Raw genomic sequence first — 25,489 nt, 5'->3', positions numbered from 1 at the left:
GTCTAGTTCTGGGTGTGTGTGTCGTGGTTAAGCTGTGACTGTACCCGGAACCCCCGCGGTGGTGTGGCCTGAGGGTCAGCATCAACTGATAGTCCCGACCCCCACCTCACGCCTGTCCCAGCCTGCTCGCTGTGGCTGCCGGTAGTGACTACGCCACCCTTCAGATCCACTCTTTATTTACTTAGACCAGCTTTACACAGATCAACTGACGAGGAGGACTTGGGAGGACCCTCCCCAAGTGCACTCTGGGAAAGCCCGGGGTGACCGTGCCCTGAATCGCCCCTTTCTTCACTGGGGTAGGTCCACGACGATTTTGCCCACGTTCCTGTTAGCTTCCATGTACTCATGGGCCGCTTGGATTTCAGACACTGGGTACACTCTGTCCACCACCGGCAGCAGAGGTTGAGGTCCCTCCTTGGAGAAGTGGGGCAGAATTTGCTCTGTGAATGTTTTCACCAGCATTTGCTTGTACTAAGATGAGGAAAAGAAGACCATGAGTTTAGACAGAGGCTTTACCCTCCCACTCCCTCTCCTGCTGGGCCTTAATGCCCTCTCTGACACAAACGTGTGACAAAAGCACATCCGTTCACTTCCCAGCATGTAGCTGCATGCTCCCCAATGTGTAACTTCTGTTCTATACCAGATAAAGACTTAAAGCTGGAATAAAATACTAGTGTCACTGACAGCCTAATAACTGTTTTTAAATAAAGGTGCCATGCAAGAGGCAGACACAGATAGGACTCAGGTAGTGTCAGTGCAAAAGGACCGCTTAACTTTGCTCTTTCCCAGTAGGTGTGAAACCCTGTGGTGGGAGACATTCTCAAGGTTGGCATCTGTTAGAATTTCATACAGAGAAGATTTCAGGAACATATAAGCTGTTGAAGTTAGAGACTCACTTGCCTGATAAGCTTTTTTAGCATACCGAGAAGAGATCTACCTTTGAAAACAAAGTCTTGGAACTATTAGATGTCTTCCTAATGTGGTCAATGCTCTGTCCATTCTGTTAGAAAGTTATATACATAGAGTACTAGCTACACTCTTTCCAAGATGCAGAAGGTTCGGTTGATGAATGTGAATTAGTTCTCTGAAACCAGTTATCTATTTATCCACAAGGTGGCAGGTTTCTTTGTAGGCTTTCTATTCTAATATGTGACAGAAACTTGCTTTCTGGGTGTAATGTAATTTTCTGGGTAATAGATCAATCAAATTTTCTTTTCATTCATAACTCACCTTCTTGTCCCTATTTCTCAACAGACTAGTGATCAGACTTCCTCGTTTAGAAAGTAGTTTTGAAAACAGGGGCCCACTGACATCTTCTTCTCCCATTAGACCATAGAGAATCCAGCGGCCATCAACAGCTAGGCAGTTGACATTCTTCTCCCAGTAGGATCCACCTATGCAGTCTAGAATAAGATTAACTCCAGCACCTTCCATAGGAAACAGATTTGTGATACTAGTCAGACACAGAACACTTGGAAGAAGATTCTGAGGTAAATGTGTGAATATATGGGTATAAATATATACAGATTCAAGTGGTAAATGTACATTAGAACTAGAAACTTTCATCATAGAAACATTGTGAATAGAATTTAGGTAATGAATTCTATTATACCATGTATAATAGAGTTAATCTTTTCTGATCCCTACCCACTGGAAGAAGGAAATGGTGCACCAACATAACCTGGTATCTTCTCTCACCCAGGCATTGGCAAAAGCAGAATAGAGGCGAGCCACCTCAGGCTACTAGTTGTTCACATGGAAGTTATGTACTGAGGTATCAGAATTGCAGACTTGCTAAATTTGTTTTTATCTGTCCTCATATGAAAAATGAAAAGGGATGAGTAAAAAATATCCAGATTTGGTCTTGGAATACAGACATAAACCCATCTATTCATTCATTTAGGAAGCTCCCACACCAGCCCTACTATGAGTGGACTCTGTCACAGACTTCCTGTTAACCCACTGAGAAGTGGCTAATTGGAAAGAAAAGGTCCTGGATAATTCCAAAACAACTCTGCATCATTATCCAGTTTATAACGTGTGCATGAATCATATCACTCAAGAATGCACATGGAAACCATCTTAGACCTAAATAAGTACTGGCTGCCTGTCTCCAGTGGTCAAACACAAGAATACTAGAATTTGACCAGAGCAGCTGTAGTGCATTTTGCAGAGCCAAGACTGATGGAGAGCACTGGCAACTGTGAAGCTATGGAGGATTTTTATTTAATCATCTCTGAAATTCCTGTTGAACTGTAGAAGCAGTTATTTACCTTTGGTGAATTTCAGTGTTGCTTCAGAAAAATCCTGTTCTTTGTAATTGAATCCAGCAGCTGCTCCAAGCTTTTCTGCCATTTGAAGCTTGTGCTGGGATCCAGCTGTGACCAGAGGAATAGCGCCAGCCATCCGGGTGAGTTGGATGGCAGCTGTGCCCACAGCACTTGCCCCTGCGTGGATTAGCACAGTTTCTCCAGCCTGAACATCTCCTGTAACAGAAAGCACAGAAGCTGTTCTACTTTTCAATTGCCACAGGTTCCCACATAGGCATTCTACCATGGCCACTTGACCCTTGAACCAAATGCCTAATCTCTTGTTTTCTGAGCATATCAATAGTTCTTTTTTGCCTTATTGCCTCTGGTCAAAGTAGTAAAGGACCTTTAGAAATAGGGTTGTTAGCAGCCACATCCATAACACCAAAATGCACATGTCTGACGTACACAGTAAGGATGGCCACCATTCCCAGTGTCACCACCTGAAACCAATCCTTCAGTCTGAAACTTGCCTTCAGCTGGTCTTATGGATCCAGGCACCACACAGAGGCATGAGGCTCTTTTTCCCAAAATGAACTCTCATTATGATACTTCTTCCCCAAAGGAAACATGGTTCTTCACTGGCTTGCCTTTGAGTCCAGGCAGCCTGGCATTCAGAACTACCACAGTCTGGCCCCACAACAGTCACCCTTCACCTCTGAGTGGAGTAGGTGGCCTCACCTTGATACTCTTTCTCGGCCACTTTGATGTGTGCTTTCTGTACATAACAATTCCACTCACACTTCAAGTCCTCCTTTTCCCAAAACCACCTGTGACCACTCTTGCCCACACCATTTTTTCCCATCTCAAGCTTCATTTGCAGTGAAAGAGACAGGGCTACCCTTCCAACTTTATGGTTGTTTGATTTTTGTGCACAGGTCCAAATTAACACCGAGCTCTCTAATGGCAAGGATCGAGTCTTCTTAGTCTCCCTCACATGAGATCTTGGCTAGCCTTGTGGGATTGAGGAGGAATAAATAAGGTAACTGACTGGCCCCATCTGTTTTTTTCCTTTTGTGTTGATTTTGCAGTGCTGGGTGTCAAACCCAGGCCACTGAGTATGCAAGGCAAGCGCTCTACATTGAGCTATGCCCCTAGCCCCTTCTGATGCACTGGCTCAGCATGATTTTGAGGAGCCAGAACTGCTGCTGTGTACAGTGTTAAGATGTGCACAAGTCAGCTGCAATGGCACACACCTGTAATCCCAGTGGCTCTGGAGACTGAGGCAGGACAATTGTGAGTTCAAACCCAGCCTCAGCAACTTAACAAGGCCCTAAGCAACTCAGTGAGACCTTGTCTCTAAAACAAACAAACCAACAACAACAACAAAAGGACTGGGAATGTGGCTCAGTGTTAAGTGCCTCTGAGTTCAATCCCTGATACCAAAGGAGTGGGGAAAAGATGTCACAGGCCTTTTGCCTGCTAACCACGATTCTCAGCCTCCACATCAAGCCACTCTAACCTAGCTTGAGGATCCAGTGTTCCTGCTGGTACAGCAAGGTAGGGCACTGGGGCTGGAGGACTGATGGGGTTTCAGGAGGCTGCAGCTGATTCCTGGGGGAACTGAGCCATGACATACAGAGTGCGCAGGAGGCATCCTCACCCAAAAGATGTAACAGCTGGAAGGCGGTAAGCCAAACCTCTGGGATGGCAGCAGCCTGGTGCAGGGTCAGTCCCTTTGGGATGTTCATCAGGAGCCCTTCAGGGACTGTGACATACTGAGCCTGGCCCCCACCAGGCAGCAGAGCCATGACTGGGTCCCCAATCTTCCAGTGCCCCTGGCAGCCAGGCCCCAGCTCTGACACACGTCCTGATGCTTCAAGTCCCAAAATATTGCTGGCTCCTGGGGGTGGGGGATACTTGCCCTGTCTCTGCAAAGAGAGGGACAGACAATAAGTGAGTCTGATATGAGGGGTCAAGTGACAGCCTTCCTTGTTGTTGGAGGGAGAATGTGGCTGTCTGCTTAGAGTTCAAGAATTGTTTTTTAGGATTGAAGAAAAGTCAGATGGTCTTCAAACAGCAGTTGTTGTAAGGAACCTTTTTAGAAATGATCATTTAAAGTAGTAACCCCAGAGAAAGCCCATCCAGGATGTCCCCCTAGTCTCAGTCCAACAGTCAGTGGGACCCCAAGGAGGGGTGAAGTGAGAGGTGGGCTGGCAAGTGGACTTCCTGCCATCTCAGCCCTGTGTTTCCTGCTCTGAACTTAGTTTGTATGAGAAGTGGGCCACCGCAGGGTCTTTTCTATCTAGAAATTTTATCGTGCAGCGGGAAATGTCGTGCAAACTAGTTCTCACATTCTCTCTACCTTGGTAGAGATTGCTGGCCTGGCTCTGTGGCACAGGAATTCAGTCAGCAGCATGTGAGGCACTGAGCTCATGGCTGCTTGGCATAATCTGGGACCTTGGAGCAGAACAGGGTCTAAACAAAGGAACCTGTGTCCCTCTAGCTTCACACTGGCTTGAGGGTGTTTCTTCCTGTGCACTAATGAATTCCTTTCTTTCCTGGACTTTGGAGCCAGACAGATCTGGGTTCAAATTCTGTTTCTGCCTTTTTTTTTTTTTTTTTTCTGTTTGGTACTAGGGATTGAACCCAGGGTGTTTTACTACTGAGCTACATCCCCAACCCCTTTTTTATTGTTAATTTTTATTTTGAGACAGGGTTTCACTAAGTCGCTAAATTCTGAGGCTGATCTCAAACTTGTGATCCTCCCACTTCAGCCTCCAAAATCTCTGGGGTTACAGGCATTACTGCTGTACCCAACTTCTGCTTTGTAATCTGTCATACAACAAATACTGCATGCTCCCTGGTGTCAGGCCCTGTGTTAAGCAAAGCAGATGGCTTCTGACCTGGTGGAACTCAGTCTAGTGGGGGAAGACAGACTTTAAAGAAGTCAACAAATAAATATAGAAATACAAACTAAAGCGAGGTCTATAAACAATAATGTCTGTCCACCTATGAAAAGGAGCCAGACAGTCAAAGAATGGTTGGGAGAGAAAGGCAAACACTAAGCTCCGAGGCAGGAAGGAGTGTAAAGCTGGCTGGATAACTGTGGGCACAGGAAGTAACTCTAGTCCAGGTGGAGGACGTGTCGTCTGCCAAAGCCCCAGACCCTTTGCGGGTAGGCCTTTTCCATTTTATCCCAAGCGCGTAGGGACTCTCGGTCCGTCCCTCCGGGTTGCCATGTGGAGAATGTACTGCCGAGGGCGCTGCAGGCGCCAGGGTAAGATGACGTTGACCAGGACTTCGAGCCTGTCAGCGGCGAGACCGCAAACTGGCCTGATTTGAGATCTCTCTGGAGATAGAATCAACCGAGCAAGCTGATGAAATGGAGAAACCGAATGAATCCCGGTTTCTGGCTTAGGGCGCTTACTGGCTATTCTTAGTTTCCTCATCACTGATGGAGACAAAAACACCTGTCTCCTTGGGTACTTGAGAGGGTTAAAGAAAAGAATCCACTTGCAAGTGCGGAGGCCCCAGAGGGCACCAAACGAACCAGTTTCTTTCCTTGCCGACTTGCACGCAGGCGCTCTCAGCCCGCCCCCAGGTCGGGTGGTGGAGGGTGTCCCAGCCAGCTCAGTGAGCCCTCGCGAAACTGGAAGCCCTCGGGAGCGTGATGCAGAGAACCCAAACCACCCATCTAGATACGCCTGGCCTGGCTCCGGGTCAGTTCCTGATTAAAGCAGTTCTTGTTACTCTTCCCCATGACTGATACCTGGAGTAAGTCCCCGCGGTTCAGGGCGCTGGCAGCCACCTTCAGGAGGACTTCACCCTCCCCAGGGCTCGGCTTGGGCACCTCCTTTATGTAGAGATTTTCTGGTCCCCCGGGCTTATCAAAGTGCACAGCTAACATTTTATCTATGGACAAACAGAGAAAAGGCAGGAGACTGGGACAGGTGTGAAAGGAACCCCTCCCTCAAATTGGAATCACTTGGTACCAGCCTTCCACACCCCATTATGTCACTGCAGCCACCTTATGGTCTCACTGCCTGTGACTTCCCTCCCTCAATTCCCAGCGACTGCTCTTCCTGAGTCCTCTACAGCATGGAGAGGGACAAATGCAGCTACCTGGTTTTGCAATTAAAGAAATCAGGTTCAGGTCTTTAGCCAGTATGAGGCTAAAATATTACACAATGTGTGGACCCTGGCGTGGTGCAGTGCAGCCCCCACAAACAGTCGCTTTCCCTGAGATTCAGCCTGCCTTCCCAGGGAGCTCTGGACTCTCAGGGGTAGGGGACAACAGGCTAAGTAGGAAGGGAGCCATACCTGAAGCCATCGTTTCCCTCTTAGAATGGGGGTGCCTGGGCCTCACCTTCTGTTTCAGGTGCAACTGCTGCTGCAGGCCCAGCTCAGGGAGGGACTTTGTTCTGGGCGGGAATGATTTGCAGGCCCACACCAGTTCCTGTGCTATGGGTGTGTAAGAATCTCATATTACACAAGTTTGACTCTTGAAAGAAACAACCCTCCCCCTTCCCAAACAAAGACCAAGACCAAGACCACCTGTGTTGTTCTGCCCAGAGCTCTGACAGTCTTGTGGTCCAAGTGCTCAGGAAGCTCTGAGTGCAACTTTGGGTTCAGGACAGAAGGAGGATGAAAAGGACATAGCCCCCCGTTCTGGGCATGTTAGGAGCAAGGAGTGACCCCTTATGTCCAGCTCTTTGCAACCATGTGGTGGGCAGAGAAGGGTCAGTATAGTCTCTGAAGAAGGTGAAGGGACAGGAATGTCATAAAGGTTATGGGGGTTTGACAGGGGAGAGTGCTTGAGAATGGGGGACAGGTCACAGTGCCAGATGTGGCTGTACTTAAGTATGCCTCCCAACATCAGAAGCAGACAGGCTATGAGCTCCACTCAGGTGGGTGAATGCCTTGTCCAGGGCCTCAGAGCCAGTCCACAGCAGAGTGACTGTCAAACCCAGCTTGAGCTTGAGTCTGCAGGAGAGTCCATCTTATCACCGTTCCCTTTGGGTTTTGGTTTTGGCGAGGGAGGAAGACAAGAGACAAAAAGTAGAGAGAAAGGCTGGGGTTGTGGCTCAGTGGTGGAGCACTTGCCTAGCATGTGTGAGGCCCTGGGTTCGATTCTCATCACTGCATAAACAAATCAAATAAAGGTCCATTGATGACTAAAAAAGTATTAAAAAAAAAAAAAAGTGGAGAGAAGCAAGGGGCTGGTGGAAGTAGCAGGCCTCACAGTAGGAGAGGGAGGAAGGGACCTCCACCAAGCAGTGCTCATGAGGCATCCCTTTGCATTACACAGACTGTCCCATCTCTGGGTGTGTTGAACCCACCTCCCTGAAGGAGCAGCAGTTGGTCTGTGGAAGCCCCACAGAACAGGTTGCTCTTCTTGAAACAAAGGATCCCCTTTCTGTCAAGATCCAAATGTTAGGGCCGGTAGTTATTTCTCAGTTACTGGTTGCAGGATCTGTGTTCCATGTTCCCCCACATCTCTGGCCTCTGAAGAATCCCCACAAAGCTCATGTATTAGTAGACCATACACCATCTTCTGTGTTAGGTTTGGGGGAGAGGTATTTATCCATAAAGCCCTGAGCTGAGGGTAGAGATACCACTGCTTCTCTGACAGGTGGGGTTACAACCTCTCCCCCATGTCCAGTGGCTCCCAGCACCTCCAAAAGTTCTGTGAAGTTCTGCTGAGTCACCTTGAGACAGCAGCTTCTCTAGTTCGAAGACCAAGCTTGGGCAGCCCAGTAGCTCATTGGTGACTCATGGCCTGGAACAGTGTAAGAGCTGACACTTTGCCTGGGTATCACGCCAGCTTCTGTGCCTTCAGGACTTTCTCTGGGCTCCTCCTCCCCTGTCTCCATGGCATTTTACCCTGAGGCTGATGCAGCAAATCCCAAGACTCAGGATTTGGGAAGGCTCTGGGAGGAGGAGGACTTGAGTCAGCCCGTTGGCCCCTTGCTCTGCCCGGTCTTTAGGAGTCTGCTGTTTGGCTGCTTGCCACCTTCCTGGGCACCCATCCTCCATGATTCAGGGTCCAAGGTATTTCTTCTTAATTCGGTGGTGTTGTTCACACTTTTTAATTCTCAAAGAGACAAAAAGAATTTTCAAAAACTATGTGTCTCTTCTTACATTTTTTAAGGTGGATATCTAAAATGTTTCATCTTAAATTTATTTTTTTCTATTTTTTAAATATTTTTTTAGTTGTCCATGGACCTTTTTTAATTTATATGTGGTGCTGAGACTCGAACCCAGGGCCCACACATGCCAGGGAAGTGCTCTACCACTGAGCTACAAACCAAGCCCTCACCTTAAGTTTAAATAGTCGCAAAAGATACTGATTTCCAGTCATCCATACTGACATTTAAAAAAAAATTTTTTTGTAGTTGTAGAGAGACAGAATGTCTTTGTTTGTTTTTATGTGGTGCTAAGGATGAAACCCAGTGCCTTACATGTGCTAGGCAAGTGCTCTGCCACTGAGCTACAGCCCCAGCCCCAAAACTGACATTTTAAGTTCTTATATTGCATTTTTTTGTTTATCTTTATTCCACAGTTTTAACTTGGTGCATTATAGTTGTACATACTGATGGGACTTGTTGTTACACGTTTGTACATGCACACAGTACACAATATAACAATATAATTTGGCCAATATCACTCCCCAGCACTACTCCTTCTGTCCCCACCTCTACTCCTTGGTCCCCTTCCTGTAGTGATCTTGTTGAGAACAGGGTGATATCTGTGCAGCTAATTGTCTTAATCACCAGGATGCAGGCAGTTGCGACTGCACCCTCAAAAGCCAATACAGCGCAAATAGGACTGCTGGGCCCCCGTGCTTATTGAGGTTGTTAAGAGACATTTGTCTGAGGAATGTGCAGCTGCCTAGAAACCTTATCTATCAAGGACGGGGGGCCTAACTTCGACTCATCTCCTGCATAGTTCACCTCTTCCCTCCTCCCTTCTTCCTCTAGGACCGTTCAGTTCTGGTGGGACCCAATGAGAATCAAATAGATTGGCAGGACCCAACCAGAGGAGGACTAATGTTTAGCTGTTCAATTGTTAACCAATTAAAAAGAACACTGTAAAACTGTTTGCTTTTCATTATAAAAGGCCTGTTGAACAAAGGCTCAGGGCCTCTTAGCGTCACTGGTTACCGAGTGTGCAGAGGACCAGGCTCGAGCTTGCTAATAAATGACTCTTTGTTGCTTGCATTGATCGTGGTCTCTGGTGGTCTTTGTGGGGTCTCGAGCCTCTGGGCACAACAATCTCCCTTTCATGAGATCCCGGCCCCCACCTTTCTTTTCCTCTTTCCTCTCTTGCTTCTGCATGTGAGAGAAAACACAGGACCTTAACCTTCTGAGTTTGACTTATTTGTTTAACCAAAGGTCTCGAGATCTACCGATTTTTCCTGCAAATGACATAATTTCATTTTTCTTTTTATCTCACACTTTTAAATGTAGAAATAGAATCTAGATTTCAGAGAAATTTGATTCATAACTCTTCCCTAAAAGACTCAAAACAAGCTCTTCTTTACCAGTTGGAAGTTTTTTTTAATTTTCTTTTTCTTGTAGTACCCATATTTTTATTCTAGTTTTCTCATAAAATTACATCCTGCTACATTTTATGTCTTATTTTTTTTAAACCAAGACATTGATTGCCCTGGCTGGTCTTAAACCTGTAGGCTCAAGGAACCCTTGTGCCTCAGCCTCCTAAGTAACTGGAACCTCAGGCATGTGCCACCATGCCAAGCTTTTACTTGTTTTTTGTTTTGTTTTGTTTTGTTTGTACCAGGGATTGAATCTAGGGGCATTCAATCACTGAACCACATCCCCAGCACCCCCTTTTAAAAAACATTTTATTTAGAGACAGAGTCTCACTGAATTGCTTAGGGCCTCAATAAGTTGCTGAGGCTGGCTTTGAATTCATGATCCTCCTGCCCCAGCCTCCAGAGCTGCTGGGATTATAGGTATGTGCCACTATACCCGGCCTACTGATCATTCTTTTTAAATTTTTGTAGTTATAATATGAACAGAATGCCTTTATTTTGTTTATTTTTATGTGGTGCTAAGGATCGAACCCAATGCCTCCCACATGCTAGGCAAGTGCTCTGCCACTGAGCTACAGCCTCAGCCCATGGTCATTCTTATCTGCAACAAAAATATGTATACAAACTGACACTAATTTTTAAAAAAAACCTATTTCCTATAACCAGGAGACAAAAAAAAGTTAAATTTCTTCTGGATTTAATTATCATTACAATATTATTACTTCGAAATTTAGGAAAACATGTTATTTTAAATATTAGTAATTATTAAACATAGAAAGTAAATTTTTTAAAAAAATAGTTTTTAGTTGTAGATGGACCTTTATTTTTATTTATTTATATGTGGCGCTGAGAATTGAACCTACACTTCACACCTGCTAGGCGAGTGCTCTACCAAAACCCCAGCCCAGAAAGTAAATTTTTATTGAAAGAACTCAATTTTTTTTTTTTTTTGGTGGTGGTGGGGATTGAACCCAGGGGCTGTGCTTGCAAAAGAACTCCATCTCTTAATGAAATTTAGTAGGGCTGCCGGGCATGGTGGTGCACACCTTAATCCCAGCTACTTGAGAGGATCACAAGTTTGAAATCAGCCTCAGCAATTTAGCAAGGCTCTAAGCAACTTAGTGAGACCCTGTCTCTAAATAAAATATAAAAAGGGCTGGAGATGGGGCTCAGTGGTCAAATGCCCCTGGGTTCAATCCCCAGTACCAAAAAAAAAAAAAAAAAAAAAAAAAAAAAAAAAAAGTAGGGCTGAGTTTTTCCAAATAGTTATATCTATAATTATAACTATAGCAAATAGTTATTGCTACAATGGGGCTGAGTTCAACAATAGTTCTCTTCCTATTTTTCATTTTAATAGACAAGCTCTGAGAAACCTAGTTTGCATAAATTAGATGAGAAATTCCATTATAGAAATGGCAGCCACTTCTTTGAATACCTCTGAGTTATAAAACCATATAATGATCTAGCATCAAAAATTATTTTCAATGATCTATTAGCTGACAGCTTAATTAGGTCTTGCTCCAATTTTGTTGAAGGCAAAGACTTGGAAAACATCCAGTCTGTAAAGGATTCATTACCCAGTAAAAAGTGTCATTCAAGTTCTGTTTCTGGAATTATACCAATAAAGCTTTTTGAAGCTTTATCAAATGATTATTAATTATATCTTTTTTTTTTTTCATTTAGTTGCACCTTGTTTAAACTTACAGGAAGGATTCAAAAAGTAAAAATGTTAATTCCAACACATTTTTTGCTATTTTTTGGATCATATTTGTTTATCTTATCAAATGCTTTATATATATTTTCATAACATCTTGGAGCTGCAGATTTACATCATTTAAAAAAATTTTTTTAGTTGTTGAAGGACCTTTGTTATATTATTTACTTATATGTGGTGCTGAGGAGCGAACCCAGTGCCTCATACATGCTAGGCAAGCACTCTACCACTGAGCTGCAACCCCAGCCACAGACTTACATCATTTATTAAAAAACATTGACATTCTTAAGGGCAAAGGCAGTTCTTATTGTTAAAATAATCAGCCAAATCAATTTCCTTCCTATCAGAAACAATTTTTCAATTTAGGTAATCATGTTAATCATACCTTGTGAAAATCATTTTGCCTCTGATTTTTGTTTTGGGTACCAGGGATTGAACTCAGGGGCACTCGACCACTAAGCCACATCCCCAGTCCTGTTTTGTATTTTATTTAGAGACAAGGTCTCACTGAGTTGCTTAGCGCCTTTGAAAGACTGAGTTGCTGAGGCTGGGTTTGATCTTGCGATCCTCCTGCCTCAGCCTTCTGAGCTGCTGGGATTACAGCCCTGTGCCACAGGGCCCAGCTTTGTCTCTGAATTTTAAAAAATATAAATGGACAAGACATGGATCCTTCCCTCCCTAGATGAATTGTTTGTAATATGTATTATGTTTTCACTGTTCCTCACTGATGTTCTTTTTTGCTCGACTCTCACGGGATTCTTTTTCACATAAGATGCCTTTATTTTTTTGGTACTGGGGATTGAAACCAGGACACTGAGCTACATATTCAGTTCTCCTATTTTTGTTTTCTTCTTTCTGTTTTTCAGACAGGGTCTTTCTAAGTTGCTGAGTATAGCCTTGAACTTGTAATTCTCCTGCCTCAATCTTCTGAGTCACTGGGATTACAGATGTGCACACCATGTCCAGCCATGTGATGCATTTTGAACAATAGAGAATGAAAGGGTTATTACATTTTAAAATACTGGGAATTTTCCTTTCTTTTGGCAATCCTTATATTGCAAGCTTCTCATCCAAAATAAGAATCAAGCAACTGGGACTGGGGTGGTAGCTCAGTGGTAGAGCACTTGCATAGCATGTGTGAGGCACTGGGTTCGAGTCTCAGCACCGAATATAAATAAATGAATAAAGGTCTATGAACATCTAAAAAAAAAGAATCCAGTAACTGAATGAATGAATGAATGAATGGACTAGGAGTATTAAGGCTGACCAAGAAAAAAATCTCTGGCTCTTAATACCCACACTCAGAAAAGGAATGATGCTGGAAATAAGCTCTTTGAAAGACTGTTACAAGTTAACACAAAACCTGAAAACAAGAGAATTTTTGTAAACACTGAAAAAGGCACTTTTCCCCAGCACACTGTCTTTGGAATTTGGGATACTGCACCTTGCTTCCTGTTGGTGTAAAGAACTGCAAAGGGTCTAATATTTGATTTTAATCTATTTGCCACGGCTAGTAAGTTAGACCATAGAACCATTTTACCAAGTTGAGGTGATAAAAAGAGTATTAAGGAGGGAATGGGGAGAGTGGTAGAGTGTTTGCCTAGCATGCATGAGACCCTAAGTTTGACCCTCACTAGAAAAAAAAAGGACTAAGGAGTTAAGGAGTTCTCCCATTTCCCCACCTTGAGAGGTCTAAGATGCTCTCTCCCCAGGTGACAGGGCCTCCAGGGCTATATGATTGATGTATCCCACCCCAGTTGCTATAACTACATTTTTCTCTAATCATGCCCCACTTGTACTCAGACGTTTTGTTTGGGTCAGATATGAAAGGATCAGGGGAAGCTTTACAAAACTTAGAGACCAATTATATCCCTGCTTGGCCCATGTACTACACTAGTAGAGGGACCGGGAAAGCAGTGTACTCAACTAGATTGTCATTATCCTTATGATATAGAACCATGCCAATCCAAGCTGGCTAATCGAGAATTAAGTTTGAATTCTCTAGACCCTCCCTGCCTTGGCCACTTGGTCTAAGCCATACTTTCCCAAGGGAACACCTGAAGGGACTACTAACTTGTGACTGTCCTGGGGTTGCTGTTTGGGGAAACAAAGATGTATCATGTCCAGGAATGGTCAGGGGAAATCCAAAATTTTCAAAATGGTTATATGACTCTCTGACTTATCATTTTGATCATTATCCCAGGAAGTGACCAAGAGAAGATGAATCCTTTCTTGGCAAGGCTGCATTCGATGTCCATTTTTCCTTACTAAGTGGTGTGGACTAGGATGTAGTGAGGGAAGTAGAGTTAGAAATTTCTTTTTGATTTTTGAGAAGATCTATACAATATTCAATAATACCAAATGTCTTCAGATAGAATAGGGAATGTCCATCTAATACTTTGACTAGTGGCCCATTGCTGGGTGGCCTTTGTATTAAATTCCCCTTACCTCCAGGTCCCACATTGGTAATGTAGACCAGATGGATGCCACGCACGCAGTGAACTACATCATAGGAGAATAATGCTGAGGCTCAGCGACTCTACTTATTTTACACCAAGCAGTGACCAAGTTTGCTCTTTGCCTTGCAGGGAGACATCATTTTTAAAGGTTGCTTGCTGCAGTACCACCCTGGATAAAGAGTGGTTAGGGCCTTGCATTCTTGGTCTGTCTGGCAAGGTGTTAGGCGTGCAAGAATCTCACAGAGGTAAAAGTCCCAAAAAGATATGCCTGTGGAATTATCAGTGCTCTCACACTCCACACCAATGGCCAAAACAAAAACAAAATAAAAAACAAACCGGAAATCAAGTAATCCCAATCAAAGGCAATCTATTGAAATAAGAAAAATTGACCCCTTAACTCAGTCATCTTTTTTGGTATCTTCTGCTTTGTGTTTTCCAACCACAAAATGAGATATTGTTTCTTTGGGATCTATAGTCTTCTTCTAAAATGAAAAAGCTGTCTTTTATAGTCCTCTTATTACTTAATGTCCTTTTTTTCTTAGATAGTCTCCTGAAAGAAAACATAGCTTGGTAATTATTAATGCATAATAAATCATCACTATAATGCCATCATTTAAATGGTGTTGTGTAACTACCATGTGCTAGACGCTGGCGACACAAGGATGCCTGGAAAACTTTCCTTGCTAGACACGTCTACTATTTCAAAGGAGTGTTTCTGTAATTTCAATAATTTTTTAAAAGAATAAATTTAGAAGAATATAAAATGAAGAATTTGCTATTTACTAAGATCAAATTTTGCCTTAGTTCCCTATTAGACAAAGCCAGGTATATTGGTGCCCATCTGTAATCTCAGCTACTCGGGGAGACTGAGGCAGGAGGATCACAAGTTTGAGGTCATCCTGGACAACTTAGTAAGATTCTGTCTCAAAATTCTTAAAAGGGTTGGTGGTGTAGCTCAGTGCTTGCCTGGCATGTGTAAGGCCCTGGAATCAATCCCAGGACTGGGGACTGGGGAGGAGTATAGACATGGAAGAGAAATGCTGCACACATCAACAAGGTGGCTACTTGGCTTCCAGTAACTTTTCTACAAAAAGCCTTCAGAGAGGGTGGGCCAACAGTTACTGCTCTGCTTTTTAACCTGCTCCCCATCCCACCCCTCCTCCATAACTGACTCATTATGGGGTAAATCATATGACCTTAGGTTTGTTAATTCAAGGTCCTAAGAAAAATTAAGGGTTAGGATGGGAGGCTTGGCCAGATACCATCATGGAAAGGAAGTCGTTTGCAATAGGACGGAACAAAGCCGAGTCGGAAGCAGAGACAAGACCGAGTCCTACTGTGTTCCCATTTCTGGCATCTGCTTTCCCTGTGACTCAGTAGCACCCTTCTTTCAGTAATTAAACAGTCCCAATATCCTTCCTGTGAATGTCTCCTTTCTCCCCTAGCTGGCTTGAGTTGGGTCACTGTTACTTGTATTCAGAAGACCTGACACACAGGGAATAAAATCAGGCATGGGGGAGGCACACTTACCCAGTTTCTCTGTGGCTTCTACACAGACACTTGGATACATTCCTTCAGTATAAGTGGCCACCAGAAGATACTGTTGGGTCTTCACAACAACCACACCACCTTTGTCCTGGATAAATAATAAAATAGAATGCCCTGCTATTGGTCCTAACACAATGGCCAAATGATGTAACACAGAGGCAGTACATCTTGGAATTGGTGGGCTGTGAGCTTGAATTCCAGCACCTCCATTTTCTGCTACATGACTATGGAAGAATTATTTATCCTTTTAAAGCCTCAGTTGCTTTGCCTCTTCTGTAAAACCAGGCTATTTTGTTTATAACGTTAAGTGTGCCTAACTCATAACATGGGGCATTCAATGGACATGAATTTCATCTCCTGAATTCCTTGTAGGTAAGATAGAACAAGAGGCGGTTTGAACATCCCTAATCAGAATATTTCAAAATCTGAAATGCACCAAAGCCTGAAAATTTAAAAAAAAATTTTTTTTTAGTTGTTGATGGACCTTTATTTTATTTTTGAAATTTATTTGTATGTGATGCTGAGAATCGAACCCAGTGCCTCATGCATGCTAGGCAAGCACTCTACCACTGAGCTACAACCCCAGCCTGCCTACAAATTTTTGAGCACTGACATACTTCAAGTGGAAAATTCCACTCCAGACCTCATGTGAAGGGTCACAGTAAAATTGCAGGCACACTAAAAATATTGTATAAGATTACCTTCAGGCTATGTCTAGAAGGTTTATATAAAACAAATGAATTTCATGATTAGATTTGGGTCCATTCCCAAGGGATCTTATATATCTGCAAATATTCCAAAATCTGAAAAAAATCTAAAATCTGAAACACTTCTGGTCTCAAGCATTTCTGATAAGAAATAATCAACCAGTAACATTTTGTTTTTTTTGAGGAGGAGGAAGTAGAGTATGAAGATGGACTGCCTGAATAAAGATAGTTCAGGGGAGGTTCAGTCGACAATTTCTGGGATGAATGCTTGTCAAACCAGGCTGTCTAATAGCACTTTCTTTTAAATATGCCTTCTTGGCACTAGACTGCTTTCTGAATGCCACAAGGCAGTAATGAGGCTAAACATGGAGATGTTCAGAAGGTACAAAGAAAATGAGTCAAATTCTTAAGGTTTTTACACAGCTGTCTTCAAATTCTGAACACTCACATTCTTTGCGTAAAGAGAGTAGTCATCTGCCCGGACACATTTGTAATCCTGTTCCTTGAAATACAATCCTTCTCTACGGGTTTGCAAAGGGTTTTTGGCAAATCCATTCACAAGTGTTCGGGTATCCCTCGGCATTAGCTGTAGAGGTTAAATTGACCAGGAGTCAGCAAACTATGCCAGTAGCCACTGCCTGTTTTTTGTGACCTGAAAGTTGTGGAGATGGTTCTTACATTTTTAAATTGCTAGGGGAAAAATAAAAGAACACCATTTTGTGACATGTGAACATTATGTGAAATTCTTATTTCAGCGTTTATGAAGAACGATTTATTGGAACATAGTCACATCCATTCTTTTAAGGGTTGTCTATGGCTCTTTTCAGTACTCCTGCAAAGTAGAATGCCTGACAGAGACTATGTGGCCCAGAAAACCAAAATTCTTACCAGAGCTCTTTGAGGAAAAGTTCATTTAAAAGTCTTATGCCCAAATTTGCTTTTTCTTACACTAAATCCTGGTGTTGCGACACACACGCTCCGCTCGTGGAGTTTGATGAGGGCCGCGCTGTCCACGTGCTTGGTTCCCAGGAGGCTATCTAAGAGTAAGATCTGCAAGTGGCTCATGCTCCCTTAGCTCTGAAATGGGAACTACAGTTGAAGCCATCTACTCTGGCTCCCTCTTAAAAGGCAGGAGAACGCAAAATGTTCCTAAGACACTTCATGCAGCTTTAATATCAGCATGTGTACTTTGGAAAAAAAAAAAAAAAACAGAACAGTGAAAATGGTGGCCCATCATCCAGAGTCCACCATACTCAAAGAGGGAAACAGAACCACAGAAAATCACAGTTCACACCGAGTGAGTCATGAAGCTGTTTGGAAAAATCGCACAGCATCAACGTTTTCTAGGTAGGTTTGCATGAAAATCATCTGGGACTTAAAAACAAACTAGACATGGTGGCGCCCCAAAACCCCAACTCCAAACCAGTCAGAATGGAGAACCACGGAGCTAAATGAGATATGCAGGTCATTATCCTCACATCCCTTCCCGCTGACCAGCATCTGCGCCAAAGACAGGTAGTGATCAACACCCCAGAGGACTAAAAGCTTTAAGTCCCTTAAACCAACATCTCCCGCCCGAGGCCCGTCCTCCTGGACGGTGCTCAGCAGCACAACTCGTCCACCGTAGGGACGAGCCCACCGCAGGGCGAGGGCCGACGCCCCTTCCCCGCTCTCCCTTCCGTAGCTTGGTCACCGGGATGCGGATGTCAGAGCCGGACAGGGAGCGGGCTGCGGCGACTGGTCTCCAGTCCCCTTGGCCCTGGCGACGCACGCGAGGCCCGGAGGACTCGAGGGAGCGGACGCCTCCTGGGACGGCGGGCGTGGCGAGGACAGGCCGGTCAACCGACGCGGGCGGAGGCGGCGGGATTGGCGGTGGCGGCCGCCTGTCACCGCGGCGCAGTGACTACAGCCGGTCCAGACGCCGACCCGCGACACGCGCCCTCCGCCCGCCTGCGCGCCCCCAGCTCCGACAGGCGGCGTCCGCGGCCGAGGGGCCGCGCGGGGCTGCGGCGCGGGGACACTGGACGCGAACGTTCGCGCGTTCCGAAGCCCGCGCTCGGGCCTGGCGGGCGGCTCTCGGGCCTCGGGCCCCGCGCGGTGCTGCAGAGCCGAAGGCCCCGCCGGCCGGGGCCGCCCCGCGCACGCCGTGGGCGCGGAGCCCAGGGTGGGGAGGCCGCCCGCGCCCGCGCGGGGCGCCCAGTGGGCACGTAGATCGGCGGCGTGCGCAGACCGACCGCCCCGACCGCGGATGCAAGCGTGCCGAGGGCCGGGGTCGCGCAGAGCTTGAGGGCTCGCAGTTTGCCCGGAAGCGCCGCCTTTCCTCCTCCGCGCAGCTCGGCCTGGGCTTGGGCAGCCTGGGAGCTGCAGTCCCCGCGCCGGCTACTAAGGTAGAGAAGGGCTGCAGGTGGCCCGCCTGCGGGCCTGGCTGTCGCCACCTGGCTGGTTCGGGATGCCTGGTAGCAGCAGAGGTCGGGGTTAGTTCACAGAATCCCCTGCTTCAAAACGTCTGCCTCTGAAGACACCATCAAAAGCCTGCAGGGCGGCGCGGGGCACCCGGCTGACCGCAGTCGCAGCGACTCCCGAGGCGGAGGCGGGAGGATCGCAAGTTCGAGGCCAGCCTCAGCAACGGCGGCTTAATGAGAGCCTGTCAACAAACAAACAAAACACCTTGTGGGGAAGGCCTCTTGTTAGGGAAAGAATGGTTGGGAGTGTTCAAAATCCATTCCACATCCGCTCAAGGTCAAAAGTATTGGTTGTTGAATGGAAGAGAAAAGACGATGATAGTGAATTTTCACTACTACAGAAGTTAATTTTTGGTCTTTCTAGGGTTTCTGTCACTCGTGACCGCAATGAAAAACGTAGACAGCCATGATCTGGTAACTGGCACACTTCCCAGAGTCAAGAGCTCAAAAGAATGGTTGCAACCACAGCGTCTTGGCTTCATGGAGGTATAATCGTCGGCACTTAGAGTTCTTACTTGGGTGGGTGCAGTAGGAAGTGCCTTATGCTACCTGTTATTTTTCTGCTGTTTGCTTTCTATTTCTCTTTAATACTCCCTTTGCCTTCTATTTGCTTTTCATTTTCTAACTTCTCAAGGTGGAATCTTAGGTCATTGACTATATGTCTTTTTTAATGGTTTAATTGTACATTTTATTTTTTTTTTGACTATATGTCTTTTTTTTACTGCAACAAAGCTGTAAATTTCTCTCGAAGTATTGCTTTACCCAAATTTTGATATGTTCTAATTTTTCCTAAACAGTTTTACTAAGATATAATTGACATATAATAAACTGTACACATTTAAAGTGTACACTTTGGTGTTTTGACACACATATATATTTGTACATATTTATTTATATATATATATATACACTTGAAAACATCACCAAAAGCAAAATAATGAACATATTAATATTCCCTAAGTTTTCTCCCTATGTCCTTATGTAATCTACCCCCTTTACCCCTTGTAACCAACGCTTTACTTTCTGTCACGATAATTTAATTTGCATTTACATTTTTAATGCAAATGGAATCTTACAGTATGTAGTCTTTTTCTCAGACTTCTTTCACTCATAATTATTTTGTAGTTCACCCACCTTGTTGTATGTATCAATGTTTGATTTCTTTTTTGCTGGTTATTTCATTATACGGGTATGTCCCAATTTGACCACTGTATTGCTGGACATTTGGGTCATTTCAGCTTTGGGCTTTTATAAATAAAGAGCTGTTATGGGTATTCAAGTACATGTCTTATAGATACATGCTTTCATTTCTCTTAGATATCTAGACAAGGAATGACTGGGTCATATGGTAAATGAAATTAACTTTTTATAAAGGGGTCGAATTGATTTCTAGAGTCATTCAATCACATTACATTCCCAGTAAGGATGTATGAGAGTTTCGCTTGTTTTGTAGTCTGGTCAACGTTTGATTTGATCAGTGAACTATGGGGTTTACCACTCTGGCTGATGTTAAAGGGAATATTACTGGGTCTGTGTGACCTTGGGCTTGATTATCTAATTCTTTCAGATCCATCCCCCGCAACCCCAGTGTTTCTTTAGGTAGTTTTCCTACATGATTATAGTGTTCAGCATTCATCTGAAGACTCAGGGGGTCCTCCTGTAGATCTGATCCTTTGCAGCTCTGTGGCTCGTCTCCCCAGCATACCCTTACCTTATGAACTTCCTGGGCTTCCCCGGACTCCCAGCTTCCTCCCTTAGTTCAGGGAGACAGGTGGGCTCTTTGTTTTTTCAGGGGCCTCTAACCTTCATTGCCTGGTGTCCAATATCTTAAAAATGACTTTCATTTATTTAATATTTTAAAATTTATTTTGGGTGGAAGGGTACATTTGTCAGTCTATCTTGTCTGAAGTGGAAATTCTTATCCAACCACTTTTTCTTCAGTTTTTTTTCTGTTCCATTTTTTTTTACTCCTCCCTTTTGCACATCTGATTACCCACTCGTTGATTCTTTCGATATTGTCTCATATAGGTTGAATTTTTTTTTTTTTTGGTGGTATTGGGGATTGAACCCAGGGCCTTGTGCTTGCGAGGCAAGCACTCTACCAACTGAGCTACATCCCCAGCCTGAACGGTTTTTAATACTCTTGTCTTCAAGTTCACTGACTGTTTTTATGTCATTTCCAATTTGTTGTTAAACCCACTGAGGTTTGTTTAAAAGTTGAGAATTGAATTTTCCCACTTAGTTCTTTTTAAATTTCTGTTACCCATTGACTGTGGGTATGTTTCCATTAAGTTCTTTTTAAAAATATTTTCGTTGTAGTTGGACATAATACCTTTATTTTTATGTGGTGCTGAGGATCAAACCCAGTGCCTCATATGCACTAGGCAAGTGCTCGACCACTGAGCTGCAACCGCAGCCCTCCTTTAAGTTCCTAAGCATAGCTATAATAGCTGTCCTAAAATCTTTACCTTCTAATTCTAATATATTGGCATCTTAGAACTGGTCTCCATTGATTTCCTTTTCCCTGTCTCATAATTCTTGATTATATTTTAAGTGATTTTATCATAAGCGATACATCATAGAGGAGCTGGATTGTTATTTTCCTCTGAAGAATATTGATCTTTTCTTTTTAAGCAGGCAGTTAATTTAGCAGAACTTGAACTCCAAACTTTGTCTCCTCTTTGTTTAGTAGGAAATGAAGTCACTGTTTAGTTTTTTAGCTGTAGGTGGGCTGCATGGAGTCTCCCCTGTGTACATAGATCAAGAATCTGCTAGAGATCTGGCCAGAATTCATTTGAAGAATTTGTGTGTTCTTTTTATGGCTCTCCTCTTTTAGGTATTTCTCCTTTCACCTCCCAACTCCCATGGGAGGTGAAAACTCCATACCTTCAACTATGTCTTCTAATTCCTGAACCAGTAAAACACAGTTTTTACTGGTTTCCATCTGAATTTTAGCTACCTCCTTTAGCTCTGATTGATAATGTTCTCAGTCCACAAAAATCTGAAAATTCATCCAGGGCCGTTGTCTTTTTCCAAGTGTTCACTACCTTCCATTGTCCCTGCTTTTGGTCACTCTTCAGTGTCTTTGGTGACTTTTTCATATTTCTGTCTGGAGCTGGAATATTGGTTCAGTACCCATCTTAGTTGAGGACACCAGACTTGACAGGAATAGTAATTCTATTAGGCAAAAAGATGAAAGAATGAATTTTGAATTAGACACATTTGAGTTTAAACTGGTTTCGCTCAGGATTTTCTGGGCTTCTAGAAAACTCCCATGAGCCTTAACTTCTATGAGGTTAATTGGAAAAGATAATTCTTAGATTGTGAAATTTTACTCATCTGTTCTGGAAATGAAGAGTAGTGGGACTCGATTTCTAAAAAGGGAACTCCAAACTGCTTGCCCCACGCTGCCCCCTTTCAGCTCGGAGAAGCCAGAGCGGTCATCGACCCCCTTTACCTATAGCAAAGAAGTTCCTAGAATTAGAGGGGTGAATGAGGTCAGAATTGGGGACAGGCAGTTAGTGTAGAAATAGGGGATCAGTCAAATCGAGGAAATGAAGTCCATGAAAACCATCTGCCTTTGGAAGTCTGGAAGGAGAATGGACTTTTTACATCTCACCTGCAAAACCAGCCCCAGTCACTTAGGCAGGAAGGAGAGAGAAGGCTTCAGAAAGAACTGGAGAGCAAAAGATTTTCTTATAAAAACAGAAACGGGGGAATGTAATGTATAAAGCTGCTCCCCGGCCCATCAGGTGCAGTCATTTTCCCCGCCTCCCAACCACTTGTCAATCTGTGAACATCCTAGCTAGCTATTGGTTTATCAGTCAGCTTGCAAGTACCCTTCTCTGATATTGGTCCCCTGTTAGCCCTGCGGAATTCAACTGTCTACCATAGCTTCCCCACCATCTTTCCCCATTCTTCTGTCTGTCCTCCTCACTTTTCTCTATCCTCCTGGCTTTCCACTCTCTCTAGCACGCGCCCTGTCTTTTCTCTTTTCCTCTCATTTTCTCTCTTACCCTGCAGGGAGACACTCTATTTGCTTAATGAATTCCCTTCTGAGAAGAAAAAAAAAAAAAAAATAGTAGTGGGACTGAACTACTTCCACCAACAGTTACCTTGAGAATACTTCCTTTTTGTTTTGGTAATGGAGATTGACTCAGGAATGCTTTAGCATTGAGCTACATCCACAGTCCTTTTAATTTTTTGAGAAAGTGTCTAAGTTGCTGAGGCAAGCCTTGAACTTGTAATCCTTCTGCCTCAGCCTCCAAGTCGCCGGGATTACAAACATGTGCCACCAGCCTGACTTCTTTTCTATTTTACTTTTAACTTTTGTGGTGCTGCACTTGAACTCAGGGCTTTGTACATGCTGAGCACATGCTCTACCACTGAGCCACACCACCAGCCCTGAGAATATTTTATATTTATGAATTATGAGAGAATTAAAAAGGTAATTATGTGCTAGACAGCAGCCTTTTGTATTTTATGGCAAATATTTGTGGAATATTTGTTATGAAAATGGAAAAGTTATGTTGTTATGAACTATTCCCTAAAGATTATGTTGCTTTAAAATCTGAAAGTGTGACTTGAATACAAAAATATTATTTATTATTAATATTTACTTGATAGCTGTAGTCTTTACTAATGATAAATTAATTTATTTTAATTATATTTATGTCCTTACTGTCTGAGAAAATTCAGGTAATTTGTTAACTGTCATGGAAAAATTAGTCAAAAGAATGAAAGACCTTGATAGCAAGTTTCTCTTTGTTTCAATAGGACATTTCTTTCATTCTGGGAAGATCCACTCACTCATTTGATTATAATTTTATGTTTCATGATTAGCTGTAAGTTAATGGGTAAAAATATAACTCTTCCTTGATTTATTTTATGAAGTCTTTATATTTTAGCTTATGTTTAAGCAATTTTGAAAAACAAAATTGGGTGAGTTCATCATGGAAGAACAGAAAGAAGAACAGGGGATTGAATAGAACTTCTTTCTAAGACCTTTTATTATTTTACACTAGTGGTATTTCTCATAGATACAGTACTTGCCTTGGTGGCACTAAGCTTTTCGTGAGACTGCTGACAAATTCTTAGGTGGTCCTGTAAGACTTAAGGCTGAAAGATCAGTCTGTCTTATCTGGTTGATGAGCCTCAGAGAGAAGGCTCTCTGTGTGTATTTTAACCCATAAACGAAGAAACATCTTTATCAGATGTGGGGAAAAAAATGGATTCTAACTACTGTGTGACTCTGGGCAAGTTATTGTACTGTTATGGGACTCAAAATGTCTGTGAGCTGAGTTTAATTTTCCCTTAGAATAACCTGTAATCAAGAGCAGAAAGATTAAAATACCCTTTAAAAAGGCACTTGGAGATATGATTTGGAATAGAAAACTGGTATGACTGTAAAAAAATAAATCTCATCACTATGTACATCTATTATGCACTAATAAAAATGTGGAAAGAGAAAAAAAGAAAAAAGAAATGGAAAAACTGAATTTTCTTCTCCTGAATCAGAACCTTCAGGCATAAGTCTCATTGAGTTCAGATAGTACCAATAATTTAATATTTTCAAGATTTGATTTTCAAAGTTTCATTCTGTTCTTTTAGGCCTTCACTAAAGAAGATACTGATGCAGCTATTCAATCTATATTATGTAGAGAAAAGTATATAATTAAGGTAAGAACTGACTAGAAAACTCATGTCAATGAAAAGATTAAACTTTGGTTTTTTTTTTTTCACTTTCAAAGTAATGTATCCTATAAAGAATTTTAGAAAATACATTAAATAGAATTAAAAACATTCGTTAGCACTGGGGTTAACTTTAAGGGACCTCTGGGAATGTTGCTTCTAGACTTCCTTTCTTCCTTCACACTGGGGGGATTCCTTCCACAGATACAGTTTAAGAATGTCCGCTGACTCACTTGTTCCTTCATCTTAGTGGGGATTCTACTGGGTCACTGGGAATAACCTCATTTTAGGAGCTGTGATCAGAATGCCTGGCTAATTATTACTCCGCTATGCCTGGGTGAGCACTGGTTTTAACTGGAGCAGGATGGGCCTAAATTAGATAACAGAACGTCCATGCAAAGTATGATAAAACTGTCCATCTGTTTTTAAGAATTATCTTTAGACAAGTGGGGTGGCACAAGCTTTTAATCCCCGCGACCCCAGAGACTGGAGGCAAGAGGATTGCATTTTGAGTCCAACCCTAGCAACATAGTAAGACCCTCAGCAATTAGTGAGACCCTGTCCCAATAAAAGTGCAAAGGACTGGGGATGTTGCTCACTGGCAAAACACACTTGGGTTCAAGGTCAGGAACACACACACACGCGCGCACACACACACACACACACACACACACACACATATTTTATTTGAAGTTCTTTAAAAAGGAAAGAAATTGAGGTGCTGGGGCTGTGGCTCATGGTAGAGTGCTTACCTAGCATGTGTGAAGCACTGGGTTCAATCCTCACATCACACATAAACAAAGTAAAGGTCCATTGACAACTGAAAAAGTATTTTAAAAAGAAGGAAAGAAATTATCACTGGGAATAACTAAAGAGTACTAGACCCATAGAACATCTTAGCGTTTTTATACTTTATTTTTTTCATTTTTGATTTCCTGATGATGCTAGCAATCACATGATCTCATTTGTTACATGACAGATAGATGAGAAGTTTTGGTGAGAGTGATTAGTTCACGGTCTACTTAGGCATCTTCTTGACCAATGACTTGCTCTTTGGACCAGGATCTAATACACCATTGCATTTACTCTTCTCTCGTTTTT

The 25,489-nt window shown here is 43.3% G+C and overlaps 3 protein-coding genes across 6 annotated transcripts in view; 1 reads left to right on the top strand and 2 right to left on the bottom strand.

The window, feature by feature from the left end:
- Positions 1-288: 288 nt before the first annotated feature.
- TP53I3 (tumor protein p53 inducible protein 3) lies at positions 289-25,348 on the bottom strand (the record flags this gene model as incomplete). 3 transcript variants are annotated; one of them, XM_079109631.1, is made up of 7 exons in its annotated part: positions 25,141-25,348; positions 6,573-7,355; positions 6,022-6,164; positions 3,913-4,180; positions 2,274-2,486; positions 1,231-1,427; positions 289-471 (listed from the first exon to the last, which is right to left on the bottom strand). In XM_079109631.1, the coding sequence occupies exons 2-7, from the start codon at positions 6,580-6,582 to the stop codon at positions 289-291; spliced, it is 1,014 nt and encodes a 337-aa protein (XP_078965757.1). In that variant the 5' UTR covers positions 6,583-7,355; positions 25,141-25,348. The 3 variants fall into 3 exon arrangements, with proteins under 3 accessions (XP_078965757.1, XP_078965759.1, XP_078965758.1); XM_079109633.1 differs by lacking the exons at positions 6,573-7,355; positions 25,141-25,348 and adding an exon at positions 13,970-14,101; XM_079109632.1 differs by lacking the exons at positions 6,573-7,355; positions 25,141-25,348 and adding an exon at positions 7,592-7,725.
- FAM228B (family with sequence similarity 228 member B) overlaps positions 2,336-25,489 on the top strand; it is a 37,341-nt gene continuing 14,187 nt past the window's right edge. The window contains exons 1-3 of one of the 2 annotated variants that reach the window (XM_079109629.1): positions 2,336-2,410; positions 19,062-19,183; positions 24,308-24,376. In XM_079109629.1, coding sequence (XP_078965755.1) covers positions 19,085-19,183; positions 24,308-24,376 — 168 coding nt within the window. In that variant the 5' untranslated portion in view covers positions 2,336-2,410; positions 19,062-19,084. Of the gene's footprint in view, positions 2,411-18,493; positions 18,623-19,061; positions 19,184-24,307; positions 24,377-25,489 lie in introns of those variants that run through there. The other variant, XM_079109630.1, reaches the window with a different exon arrangement.
- Positions 14,392-17,324, bottom strand: PFN4 (profilin family member 4). The gene is made up of 4 exons (XM_079109646.1): positions 17,184-17,324; positions 16,684-16,821; positions 15,511-15,616; positions 14,392-14,530 (listed from the first exon to the last, which is right to left on the bottom strand). The coding sequence occupies exons 1-4, from the start codon at positions 17,298-17,300 to the stop codon at positions 14,502-14,504; spliced, it is 390 nt and encodes a 129-aa protein (XP_078965772.1). The 5' UTR covers positions 17,301-17,324; the 3' UTR covers positions 14,392-14,501.

The sequence above is a fragment of the Sciurus vulgaris genome, assembly GCF_902686455.1.
Source record: "Sciurus vulgaris genome assembly, chromosome: 14".
Lineage (NCBI taxonomy): Eukaryota > Metazoa > Chordata > Mammalia > Rodentia > Sciuridae > Sciurus > Sciurus vulgaris.
This window is presented reverse-complemented; position numbering and strand designations above follow the sequence as displayed.